Source organism: Coturnix japonica, chromosome 21 (genome assembly GCF_001577835.2).
Source record: "Coturnix japonica isolate 7356 chromosome 21, Coturnix japonica 2.1, whole genome shotgun sequence".
Lineage (NCBI taxonomy): Eukaryota > Metazoa > Chordata > Aves > Galliformes > Phasianidae > Coturnix > Coturnix japonica.
The window spans coordinates 4,660,367-4,680,155 of NC_029536.1; the positions used below are offsets into that span (position 1 = coordinate 4,660,367).

A 19,789-nucleotide genomic window follows, 5' to 3' on the forward strand; every position below is an offset into this window, starting at 1 on the left:
GAGGGATGAGAGGAAGGGGGTCTTGGGGGCTGGGTTCAGAGCAAGGTTAGCCAAATATCGGATAAATTAAGCAAGAGAAACAGACAGCTCAGCTTGCAGTGAACTTTTCACCCAGCTAACCTGTTGCTCACCCTGCATTGCACAGGTGGAGTACGACTCAACCCTGGCTTTCCCTGCCTCCTCTTTTGCTGTAGTGTGAGCCATGGCCAAGGAGAGAGCAGGAATCGAAAGGAGTTTGATTTGTTGTTTTGAGTCCAGAAAAGATCTGATAGCTGTCTTAAGAGCACTGAAGATAATGCTATTATCAGCTTATTGTTAGCCATAGGGTTAGTTAGCATTTGTTCCAGTGCAGAACCCCTACCAATAATTCCTGGTCATAGAGAATGGTGAAGCAATTCCATGCTGGAGAGGGCAAGGAACAAACAGTGCCTGAACAGGAATGGCTGGAGATTCTTTGTGGGAAGATGCAAAGCTGGTGGGAATTCAGTGAATTCTGATGTTTATATTTCTCTGACTTTTCATCTGCATTTGCAGTGCAAGTAAATACAAATGATTGCTGACAGATGTTGTAAAAACAGCATTATGCTAACCATTAAGCTTAATTTTGTTCTCAGTTACTAACGCACATGGCATAGTATGACTCTTACTCACATCACCTCTATGTAAATCATGGACTTTCCTCCAGGGGTACGGAATCCAGAACAGAATTTATCCTGTTGACCTTCTCTGAGATCCTCACTGCTTCTCCCAGGAGCTCTCCAAGCAAATTGAAGTTAATGGGGTGGCAGCTTTGTTGGTAAGTAACATCCAGTCGAGTGCTTAAACCCTCAAACATAGTTCTGTGGCTTCAGGTCAGTGCTTTGAAATTGGAACTCCTGTTCTCTGATCTTTCCTTTCACTCGCTGTAGGTGAGGTAGGCCTGAAACCCACTGAGGTGCCTATTGCACTGTATGTCTGGGAGCTCAGCCCTGTGTTTTTGAATTCCATGAAACAAAGGTCTTTGCAGAGGGCTTTAAAGAGCCTTTTATCAGTGGTGAACTTTCAGATGGCAAACGCCAGGAGCTCTGTCTAAAATGGAAGGAACATTGTATAAACCTGGAGATAAGCTCTGACTTCAGGGAGCTGTGAGCCTTCATAGAGTTGTATTTTCAGCTCTGCTCAGTGCAGGAGCATGGCTTCCCTCCCCCGATTTGGATCTGAGGTCTAGTTTTTCTTGCCCTGCCTGTGCGTTTGAGTTGTGTACAGCTCCTCAGGCACTGCCAGGTTTACATTAGGTGACTGGCTGCAAAGTAGGACTGTCAGTGTCTCCCTTGGTATCCCATATTCCTGGGTGTTGACAGGAGCTCAGGCTGACATTACCACACAGCCCAGATGTGCATTCAGGCCAGTCCAGCGTTGCTGTAGGATGGTGGGGATCTGATGGCCTGCCTGAGTGGTTCCAGAACAGGAACCAGTGGGGAAGCAGGAATAGCAATGTTATGGTGGAGCCCACTGTTACGGTTAGAGCTTGTTAACTCCTCTCCTGATAGGGAACAGGGACGTCATTCTGCTTTCTTAAAGCTCCAGTGTTTTGCCTGATAGGTGAGGGATGTAGAGCGGGTGCACAAGCTTGGTGTTCTATTGACAGAGAGGGGTTGTAGGTCTCTTCTGTAGATGGGGAAGAGTAGGGGTGTGTTAGAAGAAGGGGTGGAGGAAGAGAGTCTGAACTGCAGTGTGGGTGCTGGTCTTGCCTGTTACATCAGCCTGTTGCTGATGCCACTGGTTACTTAGCAGGTTTTCTCCTCATGCAGTTGTTTAAAAAGTAAAAGTAGCAGTTGAAATGTGCACAAGGCAGCACTGCTCTCTGCTGCCTCTTCCCCTGCAATGACAGCAGCACTTCTGTACGTTTGGTGAACCCGGAGAACAGATTCTGTTTAAAGTCGTGTTTTTGTTTGCTTGTTTGGGGCCTTGGTTTGTTGTTCTGGTTTTGTTTCGTTCCCTTGGGATGGCTCTGGCTGACTAATTTTACAGCCTGTTGTTTTTCAGATGCAGATGTCACCCTGGGGAGAGAATGGGGCAAGGACAAGTTCAGCAGTCACCAGATAAGGAAGACCACTTTTTTTCCATCAATTTGCAGAGATTTGGCAGGGCTTTAAGCAACACTATAATTGTCCTAAAGACGGATTTGTTTGTACAACCTGGCAGCCAGAGCGTGTGTTCTCCACAAGAGTTCCTCCCTTTTAGCCACATTTGCAACACTTCCCAGACCAGTTTGTCCATTCACCTTCCAGCTTGAAACCCTTGTTTCAGGGCAGGTTTGTTTCTTCTACTGTATTTTTACTGCCCCTTGAGTGACATCATTCACATGGTGAGTCTCTGAGAGATGATTCATACTGAAAAAGATCTAATAATTGTTACCAGTTATTCAAATCAGTGTTACTGATTTCCCGCATCCTCCCACTGGTCCCTTGAGCTCCCACACCCACTCGTTTTTCCTAATAATTCCCAGGCTTTCTGGCTGTGTGCTCACTGTGCCCTCCTCGGTGTTACTGTGCTAAGGTGTAAGTATCTCGCCCTCCCCTGAGGAGCACTTAGGGCTTGGCTGCAGCAGCTTGTGTAGGCAGATACAGGCTGAGCTGAACTGGCAAGGTAGAGGTGGATTGACGAGCGCTGGCCTCAGTAAAGCTTCAAACTGCTTTCACAGCACATCTTCTGTTTCACTGCTGTGTTGGTATTGTTGGCAGCCTCTGAGGTGGCTTGTTCAAAGCTAGATGAGTAATGTGTCTGCAGGCTGCGGTGTTGGGGTGCGTGGAGCTATGAACTAGATTCTGCTGAGAAGTTCTGCAAGGTATTGGGGTGATTGCGTGCTCTGTGCTAGCAAAGACTTGCACCAGCAGTGACCCTGTTCGTAGTGGAGAATGTTTCTTTTGTTTCACAAATACTGGTGTATAACTCATGAAGTTCCTCCTGTGCCATGAACTGAACTCTGTGCTGTGCAATGATTCACACCATCAGTGTAAAAAGCCAACTGTTGGTGGGAGCAGCCATGTACTGTTCATCCAGCTCCTCAGTCTGGCCCCGTATTCCCATCACACTCTTTCTATATATCCCTGCGTTTTTGATCTTCCCTGTTCAAGACCCTTCCACTTCTGTGAATTCACCTTTGTCGTTCTTTTTCTTGCCAGGGGCACACTTGATTTTGCCCAGGGTTGCATCTTGAGTTACATCAAGTTACGTTTTGAGTATTAGAGATGGAAAGGGGTAAATCTGGGTATGTTTTGATGTTCATGTTTCTGCATGCAGTGAACCCAGCCCAGAACAAGCCTGTGGCTCTTATGGAGAGATCTGCTTTACGTGGCAGCATCCTTTTGTGTTGCATTGGATCCAGCACTGTGTGCAGGGCTGCAGTGCCCTGTGTGCTGTATGTTGGCCTGGCAGGATGAGCTCATACAAATAGTGTCAGAGCTGCCCTTGCTGGAATAGGAAGGAATAGGAATTTATGGCTGTTGCATCTGCAGTAAAGCTGGCACCACAGCCCTTGTTCGTCAGCAGTAGGACAGCAGAGGGGGGGAAAAAAGCCCGGTGTAACCTTTGGTGTGTTATTTATTATCACTTTGCAGCCCTCTGGAAAATGAACTTTAGAAAATTCTGTGCGGATGGTAACGATGAGCACTGGGAAAACCCAGGAATCAGCAAATCCATTGTGTTGCGCTGACAGAAAGATACTGTTACAACACACTTTAGCTGCCAACTTGCTGCAGTCACTCAATCCATCATGGTGGGCTGTTGGATCACAAGGCAGTGAAACTCAGCCTGGCGTGTTATTTTAGTCTTACATGGACTGTGAGATAAACGGGGCATGAACCAGCCCCCTGGCAGGGGGTCGACCCCTAGCGCCCTCATTAAAGTGCCAATCAAAAAGAGTAATGGAACAGGGAATGGAAAGCTGGCTTCTTCAGCCTGTTACTGCACGCAGGCTGAGCAACGTGCACAAGCCAAGGGAAACATTTCTTTGCTGAAGAGGAGCCAGGCTGCCAGAAATACCTCGTCTCTCCTTGTCTCTGTGTGCGCGATGCTGAGACCCTCCTGTGGTGGAAGCCTGTGGTGGGAGCCTGTTTCTTACCACAGTGGGAAGAAGAAGTGTGGCTGAATGTAACCCAGAAAGGACTGAAAATTAACTCACCATAATACCTCTGTAGGAATAACAAATCTGGTTAAAGGCTTCTCTTGCCTGGAGGGTTGCTGGTGGCTGCAGGGTGATGCGTGGTCACAGGAAGGAGCCATCCAGCCATGCTTTGTTGCTGCCTGTTGTAATGGCTCTTCTAGGTGCTGTGGAGCTGCAGTCAGACCGTGTTGTGGTAAAGAAGAGAAAGCAGCAAGACACCGGGCCTTGCACTTCACTATGGGATCTTAAGGTACCGAACTGCTTTCAGTTCTATCATTTTGAATGTCTGTAACTGGGCCAGATTCTGCTCTTTCTGCTGTGGGTGCTGTGTTGCTTCTGTGAAGTGTCTGCAGTTTCTGTTCTCGTTGCTCTGCGGACATTTTCAAAGCCCACGTGAGGTTCAGTTCTGCTCGTTGGAAGGGGGAGAGAAATCACCGCTGTTCTCCCTGCTATTTGGGTTGCTGTATCAGGTTGTTTGTTCATCCCTCATCAAAGTCTGAGGCCAGATTTTTGCCACACCATGACCCTGTACCTGGCGGTTTCCACTGACTGCAGGTTGCTTCAGGGCTACTGGCACACAACGGGCATTAGGAATGGAGAGCCACTATGAGGGTCAAAGCAAGTGCTATTTCCAGATGGATGGTGGATTTGATAGATTTCTTCATTTGTTAAAATCTCTCCACAGCTGCAGCATCCAGGGGACTTTTATTATTATTTTTTATTTTGCTGGCATTTTTAGCCTGCAGAAACAATTGTTCTGCAGCTCCCATACACAATCCTTGTCCTTTGGGTGACCCATCCATTTATCCAAAGTGTAAACGCACATGAAAGCTGTTTACTTCTCTCGTGGCCTTTTAGTACTTTCGAGTCAGACCAGAATAGGCCAGAGGTGCGAGGTTATTCTTATCCACAGAGGGAACTGCTTGTGCTGGGCATGTTGCTTGGGCAGCAGCTTGTCTGTTATAGAAAGCCCCAGCAATCCCTTGTGATAGCAGAGTCTGACTGCACCCAGACAACAGCGTGGCCATGAATAGAACTGATACAATGCAGTAGGCATTTACCTCTTATGTAACTGCATCTAGCGCCAAGATTATTTTTATTTCTATACTTGAATGTGCTGTAGTTCCACTGAGGGGAAAATAGGAACAAAAAAAAGCTTATTTTTCACTGTTTGTCAGTGGTTAATGAGTAACTTCGTTTCTTTCCCTTCTTGGCAGGCCTCCTTCCATGAGTGACTGTGCTTTGTTACAGCTGAGATGTGCGGACCCAGTGGCAGCGTGAGGACCCAGCCTGATGTACACAGCTGGTGTTGCTTTACTCATGTTCTCTGGCTCAGAAAATCTGATGGTAAAGACCTTAGGAAAGGAGGAATCTCAGTCCTAGAGAAACTGACCTGGCCTCTGTTAATGAAACATTAACATGAGGTAGATTTGAACTGTCCTGATTCCTTTTTAAGGCTACCAGAGCACTGGATCAACTACCAGTAAGCTGGAATGGATTTGAACCAATAATAAGCATGAGGAATTGGTGATGGTTTCAATCCTAGCCCCGTATTTGATAAAACAGCATCATCACTTGTACTGACAAAGCAGCTGCCATCAAACCTGGACTGGAGTGCAGAGCTCTGCTCCTGGTCTGTTTGTTTCAGAGAAGACAACACTGTGATCCTTGTTTATAACAACTACATTCTTAAGAATGGAAGTATGAGGAGTACAGCCTTCACTTTGCAAGGTAAATATAAGAAATAGCTGTATTACATAAATATATACACACAAATACACGTATGGTGTTATTCTTTGTGAAAATCAACATTATTTAAGCAGCATTTGATCAACCGTGGCATTAATAAAAATGCCCTTTCTTTTGTTTTTATCTCTTCAAAGCTGTCAGTAACCTGCAATGTACACCCAGGACGCTGCTTTTCAGTGCTGGACACCAGAGCTGAATTAGCTGTGATCAGAAAATACAGCAACATTCTTTAAGGAAGAGAAGCAGAACAAGGAAGATTTTCCTTATGGGTGTCATCATCTGGTGCTTCGTGCCCTGCATGAATCAGGTCAATGCTCAGTTGTTACAGTGAAGAAAAAAGGATTGTTTGGGTTTTTTAAAAGTCATTTATATTTGCCTGGTCCAAGATCAAGACCAAGGCTGCAGTTGATGAGAGAACAGTGAAGTGGCAGAAAGCACCACGCGCTGTGAGAAATGAGCTAGCATACATTGAACCCCTCGTTGTGATGATGATTTACTTTTCTGTTTTCCACAAAAACATAAGCACTGCACTGTTGGATTAAACAGCATTCGCAGCTTAAGCTGTTCAACCGGCATCGAGTTGATTTATTGGAAAAGTCTATTCAAGAGCAGAAGGAAGTTTATTGTCCACATCTTGCATGTTGTTTAGCTTATTTCAGACATATCTCATTGTGTATTTCCTGTTTCATTGCCTATAATTTATTTAAAGATGGTTCAGTTGGAGTAGGTAACAAGATTGTTTATGGTCCGGCAGTGGCTGTTATGAAAACTCCTTCAGCGTGGTGTTACTGCAGTACACGCACACCCTCATCCTGCTTGGATCGAGTGCATAAGGGTTAGTACAGTTTTTCTCCCAATCCATCCCATCTTTCTCTTCCATAGACCTGATCTGCTCTGCTCACCTGTGATGTGCTACAACCTGCTACCAGCCAACGACTGTCTCCAGGAATTAAACCTACTTACAAAAGTGTATGTGATACTACTTTTTTTCCCCCTTCCCCTTCTAGCATTCACAGTATGCATCTGTTTTCTGTATGTTTATACTGTTCAGTCCCAGGCTGTTTACCAGATCTCTCCCATTAGCAATACTGCTTCCTCAGGAAAAAGAAGCCTTAGTGGCCTTGTCACTGCTCCTGTTAGTTACGAGCACATCAGGGATACAGAGCAGTGTGTGGTTTGATTGCTTTGTCAGGTCTGAGGCAGTAAAACAGACCTTTGCAGCCACAGCTTTAGATGCAGATCAGGACAAGAAGAACCTCTATGTAATTCTGTGTGTCCACAATTGCTTCTAGAATAAAAAATGACGTGGCCAGCTGTGGTCTTTGACATTGATCAAACATTAAAAGTTTGGTCTCATTCTGGTTCATTTTAGTGATGGTGGACCATAGTTCTGGAGAAATATTAGAAATATTAGTGTGCCTTTTTCACATATCACATTAGCTTAATAGCTGATATACCATTCCTTGTGTGTATTGTTGAGACTGACTTAACTGTCTGTAGCTGAGGTGCTGTACTGTGTGCCATTGCTATAGCACAGACACTGTGTTATTCTCTCTCAGCAATTTTTTCTCCCACAGCTTCTGAAATTTCAAGGCAATCTACTTCCATGGCTGCAATTCCTGTCTCCTCAAATAAATCCAGGCTGAATGATACTTACTGCCTTCATTAAGCTCAGCACTATGTGTGATTTGGTGAGTAGAATCAATACTTTGTCTTAGTTTGTGTTTAGTTTTTGTGTAAGATAAAGGTTTGTACGTTCTCTGCACCTCCTCCTTTAAAAGCTGTTTCTGAGCGAGTTACGGCCCTTGGAATCTGCAAGTTGTATTTATTCACTTAGTAATATTGTTAATAGTGCCAATAACAATAGGAAATCCACAGGAGGAGCTCTGAGATGATCCAAAAATAGTTGGGTTACAGCAACAAGTAACATCATTGGAGCTTAAAAAACAACCAACAACAAAAAATAACAAAGTTCTAATTGAATTTGTTCTGGACTCTTAAAAGGCCGCGTGCTTCTTGCAAGTGGATCTGTACATTACTTCTATTAACCAGCACTGGGTATGTAAGAGAAAACCTGTCTCCATATGAATGTAAGGAGTCAGTGGGCTGACTGGAGCTGAGAGCAGCATGGGGTCAGTGCTAGAACAGCGTGGTACCATAACTCAAGTAGCCTAAGCCAGCTATGGTCCATGGCCCTCATTGTACATCTAAGATAGTGGGTACTTTTCTTGAAGCTTTAAATAATTTAATTGTTGTCACCAGCAAAAAAACCCAAACCAACAGGTTGAGCACATTCCAAAGGAAACAGGCAAATCAGATCCATTTTATCCTGCAGTTCTATGAGTTCAGGTGTACTGTTATGCTGCTCTTCAGGTGTATGCACTCCCATTCCTTATGTAGATGCTGCAGAACAAACTACACAAGCCGTTCTCCCTTGAGCTTGTTTTTAATTCCCCTTACCCACCTGCTTTAGCAAACAGGCTTTGCAGCGTTAAAAGAAAACAATTCTGCAGGGGAGAGGAGCAAGGTCTTAGTAGCAAGAGTCCAAGAGGACTGACTTGTTAAAGCACTGCTGAGCCAATGCACTTGTTAAATTCTACATTTTACTTACAAATTATACAGAGAAATATACAAAAGTGGTGCATTAAATCAGTTTCATTTGCATAATGGGCCTTTATAGATTTGTATTTGTAGTGACAGACCGTAACACATCCGCTGATAGTACATGTTGTCCTTACACAGCAGCCCTCTGCCTTTCACATTACAGGAGATAAAAATAGTTTTATTTGTAACCATCTGCAGGCTGTTCCCTCTTAAACAGACAGACAGACACATAACCCCCTCTAGAAAAAGCTCCATTAGATTTCCTAGTTTCTGGGAATAAATTTGTTGATAAGACAAATAGTCGTGTGACATACAGCATTGGAAAAAGCACGTTGTTTTTATTATTATTACTTCAAAAAGTTTAATTTTGAAGATAATATCCTTAACACAAATGATGGGTGACGTCTCCCCACCCTGACCTTCCCAGTGCTGGCAGAGTTCAGTGCTAAGCAGCCAACGTACACGTGGAGGGAAAAGCTGAACAGAAAGATCTCAGTTTCCAAGGCTGCTTGAATTGTTTTCAGACATGGAAGCAGAGGTACAGACTGCTGGGATTTTGAGTTCTGGTTTCAGAACAGATTCAGCTTTTTGTTTTCTAGTATTTTGGAAATTAAATTAGTGAGTCATCTCTGCAGTATTGAACTTAACACAGTTATTTTGTTACAGTGACCTTTCAGTGCAGTAACAGGTTCACATCAGCTGTACTCATGGTAAGAAAAAAACAACCAGAAAACAGTGCATCCTAATCACAGTGTTAAAGCTAAAACTACGGAACGTCTGTGCTCCAACAGCTGCAGTAACTTCTTTTAACAAACACTTTACGGACATTCCTGAACTGTGAAAAGCAGAGAGAGGGAGAGAGAAGGAACAGGTAGTTTCAGGTACTGCAATAAGACTCAGTATAGCTCCTTTAATATCTTTACACTGTAAACTTTGTTCATACCAACACCCTGTTCTGGACTTTCTTATTTACATGAAACACTTTTACATATATACATGTTAGCAAAATACAAGGCTTTTCCCAGAACTGAATGCATTTGAGCTGTATCTTTATAATATACAACTAATGCTTTAAAAACAAAACCAAAGAAAGCCCACCACGCTTGTTTTCTTACTCACAATGATTCCATACAGTTAAATACTAAACTCATATTTATTTCCTTCCCATATAGTATTTTCTCTAATTACAGAATACCATCAGCTCCAGACTGATCGCTGCAGTCCACTCTGGCAGTACGGAAGATGTTTCAAGAGTCCAGCTCTAATTGTTCTTGATTCTCACTGAGTCTTAACATAAGCTGTTGTTCATAATAAAGGCTCTTTGCATAGTTTATTTCTTGACATAGCTTTACTGCAAGAACTTCAGACTTCACATTGACCTGCAGAAAGAAACGGGTATGTTGGTAAAGAGGCACCGTTACCTTTTTATTTCACTGACTGAAGGAATTTGTGTGGTTGTGCTTGAAGGAATCAAAGTGCTTCAAGGAAATCTTGTTCTCAGTGCTGAGAATGAGGTATGGAAGGAGCGAGAGAGGGAAAGACGGGTAACAAGAGTTGTGGTAATATTGGGTGGGAAAAGAAAGATCTTGCAATATCTCAAGTTATTTCCTTTGCTTCTTCTCCTACCTTTCATCTGGCTTTTCTGTTTGGAATGTAAACTGACTTAGGTCAGGGGTGAACTTGTAACCTTGTCTGTAAAACAGACCTGGAACAACTACTGTAATGAAGCAATAAAAGAGATAATATGGATTAATTTTTATGTGTATGACCTAAACAGTCCTTCCCATCTTTGGAAGATGCTATATAGGCAGGGAGAACACTACAGTAAATAGCACAGTGCTTAATTACATGCATGTATTGTATAATTAAGATTATTTCTCAGAGGAAAAAAGTATTTCCTGATGTAACTAATGCAGTCAGGAATATTTTAGGTCTTACCTTCAACCTAAACCTTTTTGGCAGCAGTTATTTTCACTGCTGGCAGAATGAAGCTTCTGTTATTAAACAAACAGTACAAGAAACCAAACGCTGATGAGCAGAAATACTTTCAGCATCAGTACATGTATTGAGGGGAAAAGAAACCCCTGCATGAAAGAAACAGCAGGTGCTGGATCCTTACCATTGGTTTCTGTTGCGATGGGCCTGGCATTGCTACGCCGCTACTTGTACTAACAGCTTTCTTTGTCAGCTGCACGTACACTTTGCCGTGATCTTTTGAAACCAGGCAGTGGTAGAGGTCGTCGTACTTCACTTCCAGGAAGATGGCTTCACGGTCCGTGTAGTCACCGCTCTTGAGGAAATAAACAGCTTTAGATGAGATCAGAACGCAGTACTTCTCAATGTTCTCCACTGCGATGAAGCTGCAGAAAGAGAAGAAACAAAAACAAATAAATCACATGATTGATTAAAAATATTCAGCTGTAACAAATGTCGTAACCTTGTGCATTTTCAGTGACCTTTGGAAGTCTTAAGAAAAGCCAATAGCATAACACATACAATTCATTTGCATGTAAACTGTTCTAAAACCCAAGGTGTATATCTGAAAAAGACCAGGTTGTAAACCAAGTATGAGCTCTAACTGCTTGGCTTCTAGCTTTGGATGTTAAAACCCTTTGTAAAAACAGCCTGTAACAAGACTTAGAGAGACCAACAGCCTTGTGTTTGAACACTGACTTACACTGAAGTTTAAGTGTGACTTCAGTTGTTGCTGGTAGGTGAAAAAGTTTGGAGATATTTATGATAAAAGCATTTATTTTCTGAACACACAAACCTACTGTGCCTCCTTCTGCCACACACCCTTAAAAACACAAAACAAGTTTAACCTGGTGCCTGGATCGGTAGCTAGAAAAGAGAAATTAGCTGTTTAACACTGGGGTGAAAGGTTAAGCAGCAAGCAGGTTTCCCCAGAGAGATTAGCCCAAGTGATGAATAGGGGAGGTAGAAAAGAGTGAATTAAGAAGATGGAGAATTACAACGGCTGAAAAGGCTGATGTGCAGAAATTAGCAGGAAGGGCTGCAATAGTGAAATAGATGATGCACACACAGACAGACACTCCTTGTTTGGGACTGACAACCGAAATGAATTCCATTTGTGATTTCCTTTAAAACATTATATACGGAGACACAACTAAGAAACAAAGAGTGCTGAGTTCTGTACGAAAGTGCAAACTAAACTGTTGCACTGTGATCCTCCTGCTTTCAGGTGGGTTCAAACTCACTATTTGTACAATCTGCCTGTGGTTGCCCTGAAACGTTCAGCAACACACTGCACCGTGTCTGAAAACACTGAACATTCTCAGTCCTAAGAGCTTTTGTTACATTGAAAAGCTCCTCACCATTTCCACTGATAGTTCCAAACCTTCTGCCTGCTTTTCTACTTAGGGAACACTTAATGCAAACTACTGTGAGCTGCATCCAAATGAGCCCTGAGCTACAGGTGGAATGTTAGCAACCAAAAATACTAAAGCTCAGATCGTGGTTTATTTTGTGATATAGAAGAAAATCCTAGTCATTATTTTCTATTAATAAGTACTTGTCTGCAAGATGCTGTTCAGTACTGAACTTGCCTTTCCTCTGCCCTGTGCCTCCTAATAATATCAGCTAACACTTTGGTTTCCATAAGTGAAAAAAGGCATTAATGCTCCTTTGTTAAACTTTCATTTTAAGTGGTGTGAAGAGTTCAGTCATTCTTGACCTGCTGGGTAACCTGCAGAACAGCCTCGTTTCTGAGAACAGGCAAATGAAATTATGTCCACTGTTTGACAGAGATCCTACATTGGACTCCACTGGAAGAGCAAGCAGAGCGAACCTGCTGGAACAATGAACCAGCAAAATCTACTGTGAAGTTCAGTGGGAACAACTGGGAAACTAGAGCACAGAACTGTGTTTTTTTCTCCATAAGAAGATGGTGTGTCTCATTTTTATGGTGTCATCTACATGCTCTGAGGAATGGAAACAGGGGATGCGGATTTGATGGTGGAGCACTGAAACATCAGCCAGTTTGTAGCTCAGGCTCTACATTCTGTTCTAACTTTGAGTCATGCATCATTACCCATTTTCCTTTGCCAACTGTTCTTAAAATGGGCATTTAACCTTTTAAGATACGACTACGAGATGTTACTTCAGTTGATTTATATATTTAAAAAAACCAACTCGCTCTGGCACTATTTGAAACATTTCAAATTAATAAAATGGAAGATTAAATGAAACACGATCCAGTAGAACAAAGCAGAAGCAACCAGACCTCTGGAGAATTTGTGGGTTTTTAACAACATCAGGAAGTAATTATACAATATTTTCCAGAAGTGAAACAGTGAGTCTAACTGGAAAAAAATGTGGAAACATTTAGTTAGAACAGTAGAGCAAGGTATTAAACCCCCTTTTATGGATTTAACTCTGAAGGAAAATATGCAAATAATCAGGTCTCTGAATATGTTTCTGATTATGATACCAGGATAAAAGTCATAGGCAGAATTTTGTACTTCTTTTCCATGACAAGAAACGCTGTTTTCTTGTTGTGTGATGTTCCTAATGGTGAAAGTCACAGTGACTGAAACGACGACAGCCCACAGCTCGACTTATGGGGGACACTTGTCAAAAGTAGACACTGCTTGGTTTTTCAATCACAAATTGTTCTCTTCCAAGAACTCTTCTCCCCACTTAAGAACCAAACTAGAAACGCCATTAAATCCTTTCAATAAGATTCAAACAGGATAATATGACTGTAAGATCACAGGGCCGCAACCAAGTGGCAACTACAAACTTCATCATAGGCAGTTTTCAGTGCCTCATTACTGACGCTGGTGGAGTTGAGTCAGTGCAGTGAATGGGGGAGCTCTTCACCGTGAGCTGCCATTCTTTTCTTTAAGCATTCAAACCAATTCTAAGTAACTTATTCTGCTATGAGAACCTAACCCAGCAAGCTGACAGTCTGTGCATATACTCAATATGGACTTTTTGTACTGTCTAACCTGACCAAAAAACCTGCAGTTTTCACTTGCTTTCATGCACCCATATCCGAGACGTTCAAACATAAGATGTACCATCAGTTCTGCATGTATCACCCATTCAAATTATTCCATACTGACTTTTCTGGGGAAAAAAAATCCCCAATGTTTTCAGAGCAGGATTTGTTGCTTACTGCTAACAGCCTCAGCACCTGCAGCGACATTGATGTAGAGTGAGTGGAAGGGCTGCTTTGGAAGCCATCAGGAGCCTGGGGTGTGCTGTGATTCGGCATCAAGAGAAAACTGAAATAGCCTTGTGTGTGCATTGGAAATAATGTTCACCCCTTTCCCAAAGACACAAAGATACGCTGGTAGCAAATGGAACTACTTGATGTAACTGTGCAGATCAGTACTTACAACTCATCCTGGATGTTGTCAGTCAGTTTGAACAGCTGCTCTTGTCCTTCTGCTTCGCTTTCTGAGTAGCGGGGCAAGAGCCCTTGGGGTCCTCTGCAGCAGCGGGGCTTTCTTACTCTCTCTGCCTGTGTCCTGCGTACAGAACAGATACAAGAAAATGACTTTGTGCAACAGCACGGCTTTTAATTCCATTGCAACCTGTCAGCACACAAGTTGTCTTTGTTTTGAAATAGGAGGTGTGACTGAGTCTCCAGAAAACACAAGGTCTTCAAAAATACAGCGTATGGATCTCCAGGACACAACATGTATTCAGAGGTTGATACAGGCCACAGTGCTAAGGAATCACAGGGCAGGTTCCTCCCTTAGCAGTATTTGGTTAAAAAATAATATTCTGAATTCCTTTCAGCTTTTGGAACGCCCTACCCATGAAGGGCTGCATTAAGGCAATGCGGCCCTGCTTTATTCCCTGTCCCTTCCCACTAGCGCTGCCCTGGCATTACCGCATGGTTTGGTATGTCAAGCCAAACGTACCTTTTTCACTCTGCTTCCCATCCTGATGCTTTGGAAAGACTCTGCACAGTGAACTGCCCCAATGCTCTTTGATCAAAAGATAGCAGAAGAAAATCCCACGTAACTACGGCTTTTCTTTCTAAGCTGCTTGGCAATAGCACACAAGAGCACTTGCCTTCTAAGCTTTGCTTTCTGCAGATGTTTTCTCTGGAGCCCTGTTTCTTTGTTACCTTTCACCTTCAGCAATCCTGTCCCAGGCTTAAAACACATGCACACTTCTCAAATGTGTTTTCCTTCCAGTCTTTGACACCCTTTGCCTTTTAATCGTGACAGACAACTTTTTTTTGCCCTCTTCCCTTCTTGGCTGCAGTAAATACTGCTGGAAGAGAATCTCTTCCATATCTTTGCCGCCCTCCTGTTGTGTGACTGACCTCTCTCTCAGTGTGTTTTGACTATCGTTGCTCTGTTTGATATCAGCCACGTATTTTGCAAACAAGGTGGAGAAGTCAGAGGTAGCAGCTCCCACCACAGCAGACAAAAACATCAGCTTATGGTTCTGCTGCACTACGACTACCTGCTAAGTTCCAATTTTGTTAATGAGATTATTACATCCCCGACCTGCACAGCACGTTGAAGCTCAGAAGTAGAGCTGAGGAATTCAGGAAGGATAAAAAGATGCAGAGTTCAGCGACTGCACTTCATCTGAACCATGGTCACGCTAAGATGGTAAATGGCTTCGTGTGCAGGAAGAGTGAAACCAAGAGGGGAAATTCTCCAAACTAAGGAAGGCAAAACACAGCAGAGGTTTATGAAACCACAACAAATGTGGTTGTTAATAACACCAGTAAAATGTGAGCAAATTTTAGTTGTATCTCTGCACACAGATGTTCTCGCTGCTTTACTGCTCGATTCTTGGTGAGACATTTGTTAATTACAGAGAAATAACGGTATGAAAGTTCAGTTTGCTGCAGAAATCCTTTGCTTCCCCCATAACATCTGAAAAAACTCCATTCTTCCATTAGCAGCATTTATCTGAAGCACAGTCAGTGAACAGCACTGCCACAAGCCATCCCAGCTACAGTTACTGCACTAACAGCTGTGTACAGTTGTTAAACTACAGCATGAATTACCGCGACTTTAGAGCAGTTCACCTCTCCTGCCCCTCACATTTTCCAGCTAAAACCGGGCTTTATCTGTAGCAGGCACAGCTGCACAGCAGGATCGTTCCATTTTGAAGCCCACATAGGAAGAGAACATTGGGGACACCTTTTCTTACATATTCTTACACCCATTAAGCAAAACAATGCATTTGTGTTCATGAAACACAAAACCCAAATAAATGAAGATTGAGACAATGTAATATTCGTGTATTGCTACTTGTGCTGCTTCCTCACTTTCCAAAGCAGCACAATCGCATTTTTCTTACCCAGGAAGCCCTGACTGACTGTTAAACCCCCCCAGAGTGCCTGTACTTTCTATTAACTCAGTGTGAAGGGTGAACGTGTGAAGCATAATGCACTTTTTAACTCACTACGGGCCAATCATCAATGTTTCACTTTGACACTTCTCCTATTATGAGCAACAACATGAGCAATGGTTTTTGTATTAACCAACTTTCAGATATAAATTCAAACCACGCTATTTTTTTCCATGCTGTTATTTCCTATGGTGACGCACTGGAGCAGGTTGCCCAAGGAGGCTGTGGATGCCCCATCCCTGCAGGCATTCAAGGCCAGGCTGGATGTGGCTCTGGGCAGCCTGGGCTGCTGGTTGGTGACCCTGCACACAGCAGGGGGTTGGAGCTGGGTGAGCACTGTGGGCCTTTGCAACCCAGGCCATTCTGTGATTCATCCCGGTGATAAGAAGGTGGCTGCTTTTCAATGGAGTGTCACTAGAACTAGCCTAAATTGCCTTGATTTAGTCCATCAGCCCCTTGGCAAACTGCTCTGTTTGGTCTGGACAGCCAACAACGTTCCACACAACTTCTTTTTTTTATTTTAATCTAAAAATGTGTTCAAGCAACTCAAGTTTTGTTCTGTAAATAACAAGCAATTCTGATGAAACGCAAAAAGTGAGGACTTGTAAAGCGGAATGAACGGCGGTGTGCCCACATCTGTGTCACATTAAACATGCACTCAACAGATCCGCTGATTCTTTGTTAATAAGCACACAAAAGGCAATACAAGGCAGAAATGCCCTCATGTCTACTGGTCACAGCGGGGAGGAGTGCTGCTGAATGGAGACACAAAGAGATTGGAAATGGTGTCGGAAGGTTGAGGCGCGCATTAAAGTTCTTCACTGTTCATACAAAGCTGAACAGTGGAGAATCTCATTTCAGATGGCTGTACACCCTCTAAAAACAGCCAGTGGTGTTAATTGGCTTTTGCTTAACGGTTCATAGAATTCATGTGATTCAGTCCACCAGTTTTCAACCAGAATTTCTGTATCCAAACAGATCACAGCGCAGCGATGTAGGGAAGGTACGCAGTTCTTACTGCCAAAACCTTCCAGCTCTATCATCAATACATGGCGTTCATAAAAGGTGCTGCAGTCTAACAGCCTTGTCATTCTAACCTGTTTGGAGCAATAAACTCACTGGTTCTGGTACAGCTCAAATCCTGTCACTGTTTCCATTGTAAACCTGTTTTGTTGTGGGTTTTTTTGTTCAAGTTTGCATAAAAATCTCTCACTGGAAGCCTGCTCCGGGCTGTAACTTGGCAATACTGACCTGGGAATGATTTCCCCCCACTGCAATAATTATAAAGCAACCTTAGTTCAAGCAAAGGAAAATTGGCAGGCAGTATAAGGCTATGGAACAATTCAATTGCTGCTGGTATTCTGGGGAAATAATACTAAACCTGTTACTTACATGGCTCTGGAAAAAGTCTGCTTCATAAATACAGCATGTGCTTTGTCTGTGGGGGTTTTAGTGCATTTCAGACATTGAGAAGAGACTTAATCCAATATATTAGAGGAAGAATAGTCTTACATCTTCTATTGTAAAGTATGCACCAGCTAAAATACCTGCCACAGTTGGAGTTTAAGACTGAATTCCACCTGCAGCCTTCATCCACTACAGGCTTTGGGGCTGCAGTTCCCAACAGGCAGATGGTTCCTTGGACAAGGACTTTGCCACCTGAACCCAGCGAGCTGTGATGGAATTCATTCACCCATTCAGACAGATGTTTTTAAGGTGTGTTACAAACGCACGCACGGCACAGTCTGAATATTGGATCTGGTATTAGAGAATCACAGTTAGATGCAAGAATGTGTAAAATCTTGAGCCAGACAGCTCCCTGCTGACCGTATATCTGAGGAAGCTGACATGCACTGTTTATTTCAGCAAACGCATGGAATATATTGTCCTCGTTAAACGTGTTCCCAAAATGCTCGTTTCAGGCAGAAACATACAAATAAATGGAGCCTCGGGTTAAAGCCTCCCACTTAAAGTCAAATCTCCCCCTCTCTGGATGGATCTACGAGCTCAGATACAGAGGACCTTTATCTGACTCGGGATACTCTCAGACAGCTACAGCATGTTGAAGAAGGAACTGCTTATCATGCAGGCAGTTCCTGCCAACCTCTTTGAGATGGAGCTGTTTTCTCCCCTCCCCCTTTCCTTTGTATACAAGATCAAACCAAAATTGAGGACTATTCACTGGGGTTATGATTGTATACAATCTCTAAAGGCTCCCACTTCAAAAGGAAGCGAGAAGTTAAAGAGTAAGAATCACTTCCTTGTAAACAACAGAGCAGCAGATGTACTCGCTGAAACAGCACATCCTTAAGACACCGCTATCAGGAATCCAAGGTCTGTGTGAGCTGCGTGTTTATATACCGAGAAACTGCAGTACTCAGCACATCATTCACTGTTCAACCTTTGGTACTTCCTTACCTAATAGTGCAGCAAACTTTTTCAAGCACTTTGGTATCATCAAGCTTAAGAGATGGGAAAAAATACATAAATAAACACGGCCTTCTCAGTTTCCAGTTTATCCCAGGCTCTTGCTGCGCTGATCAGAGTCATGTTACTGGCCTTGGAGTTTCTTGTCTCACAAACGTGATGGAAAACGCTCCCATCTACCATCTACCCTCTGATCCCATGTAGGAGATAAGGCTCTTCACAGCGCTCTCCTTCCAGAATCCATCTGAATGAAAAGAGCTGAACTTGGCCAAAAGGAGCTCAGGGCCGCAGTGTCACCCTGCCCTGGGACACAACGCAAAGTCTTGAAGCTTCTAAGCTCAGCCCGCTGACATTACGCTCATGTTTACAACGCTCCCATCACAAACCATCCACGCTGGCCAAGCAACGCCCACTTACAGTAATTGCAGAAGTGGTCATTTCACTTGGAGTGCAAAATGTGAACCACTGGCTGCTGCCCAGCATTAACTACCAGTTGTGCATGAAGGACTATATGAAATGGGCTGGACTCACTCTGTGTGTCTTCCCATCACACTTTACCTGCTGCCCTTTGCAGCACAATGGTCACTGAATGACAACGCTCCTCGGGATGTTTGTTTGGCTCTTCAGCACCAACAGTTGTGAGAGCGATTTAAATCAACTGGCTGCGCTTCCAGGACCGCTAAAGAGAGCTCCACATGTTAACAGCAACATTAGGTGAAAAAATTATCTATAAAAATACCAGCCACATGCTAAATGAGGTGACATCAAGGCAATAAATAGCTCCATCTGCATGAAGGACTCTGTATAACAACCAGAAGACAACTCGACAGAAGTAACCAGCTATGGATAAAGCAGTGGGGGGGGGGGAGGGAAAGAGGGTTGGATTGTTTTCTTTCTGAAGGATCAGTTTTACATATTTTTCTCAGATCACTTTATAAATCTGCTGCACATTAGAAATCAGACACACGTGTATTTCTTCCAAGGAAAGAAAGCTGAAGGTTTACATTTTTAATAGCAATGGGACTATTTCTGAATGGCAGCAGTATATATTACATGCAGTGTGAGAGGGTTAAACAGGACAGCCTCAACTCTTTATAAACTTTTGCCCTCTGGATATGTACTCATTGGCTGCTGTACAAGACTTGAGCTGTATTACACGCCTTAACGATATGGTTCAACTGTCGGTCAGGCTCGGGGCCTGGCAATAGGCCAGACCGCAATCAATGGGACACAAACCTCCCCCTTTCAGATCATCACGAAGGCTCATATTATCTCCTTTTTGTCGTGCTGGTTAAATTTATGGAGCAGAACCCCGAAGCTGCATTCCTTGGCTTGGGCCGGCCCACGCAGGCCTCCCTTTGTTTGGTACTGTAAGCGAGGCGTGCTTTGGAGGATTGCAGGGTTGTTAGTTCAGGCACTGACTGTTTGCTCATGACTGAAATGAAAAGAGTTCAGTGGAAGGGCAAAAGGACAGCACAAGTGTAAAACCCTATCCCAGCAGGCCCTGGGCCCCCA

The 19,789-nt window shown here is 43.4% G+C and overlaps 1 protein-coding gene and 1 long non-coding RNA gene across 7 annotated transcripts in view; one reads left to right on the forward strand and one right to left on the reverse strand.

Annotated features, from left to right (window-relative positions):
* Positions 1-548: 548 nt before the first annotated feature.
* Positions 549-9,830, forward strand: LOC107323365. Of its 2 annotated transcripts, none has more exons than XR_004309462.1 (5): positions 549-4,394; positions 5,362-5,875; positions 6,028-6,862; positions 7,471-7,584; positions 9,688-9,830. It is a non-coding gene; the product is annotated as an uncharacterized LOC107323365 (long non-coding RNA). The 2 variants fall into 2 exon arrangements; XR_004309463.1 differs by lacking the exon at positions 549-4,394 and adding an exon at positions 4,932-5,193.
* Positions 8,477-19,789, reverse strand: part of VPS13D (vacuolar protein sorting 13 homolog D) — a 75,860-nt gene continuing 64,547 nt past the window's right edge. For all 5 annotated transcript variants that reach the window (XM_015882331.2, XM_015882329.2, XM_015882330.2 and 2 more), the window contains 3 exons: positions 13,861-13,992; positions 10,617-10,857; positions 8,477-9,876 (listed from right to left, as the gene is read on the reverse strand). In XM_015882331.2, the coding sequence (XP_015737817.1) occupies positions 9,745-9,876; positions 10,617-10,857; positions 13,861-13,992 (505 nt within the window). In that variant the 3' untranslated portion in view covers positions 8,477-9,744. The remainder of the gene's footprint in view (positions 9,877-10,616; positions 10,858-13,860; positions 13,993-19,789) is intronic.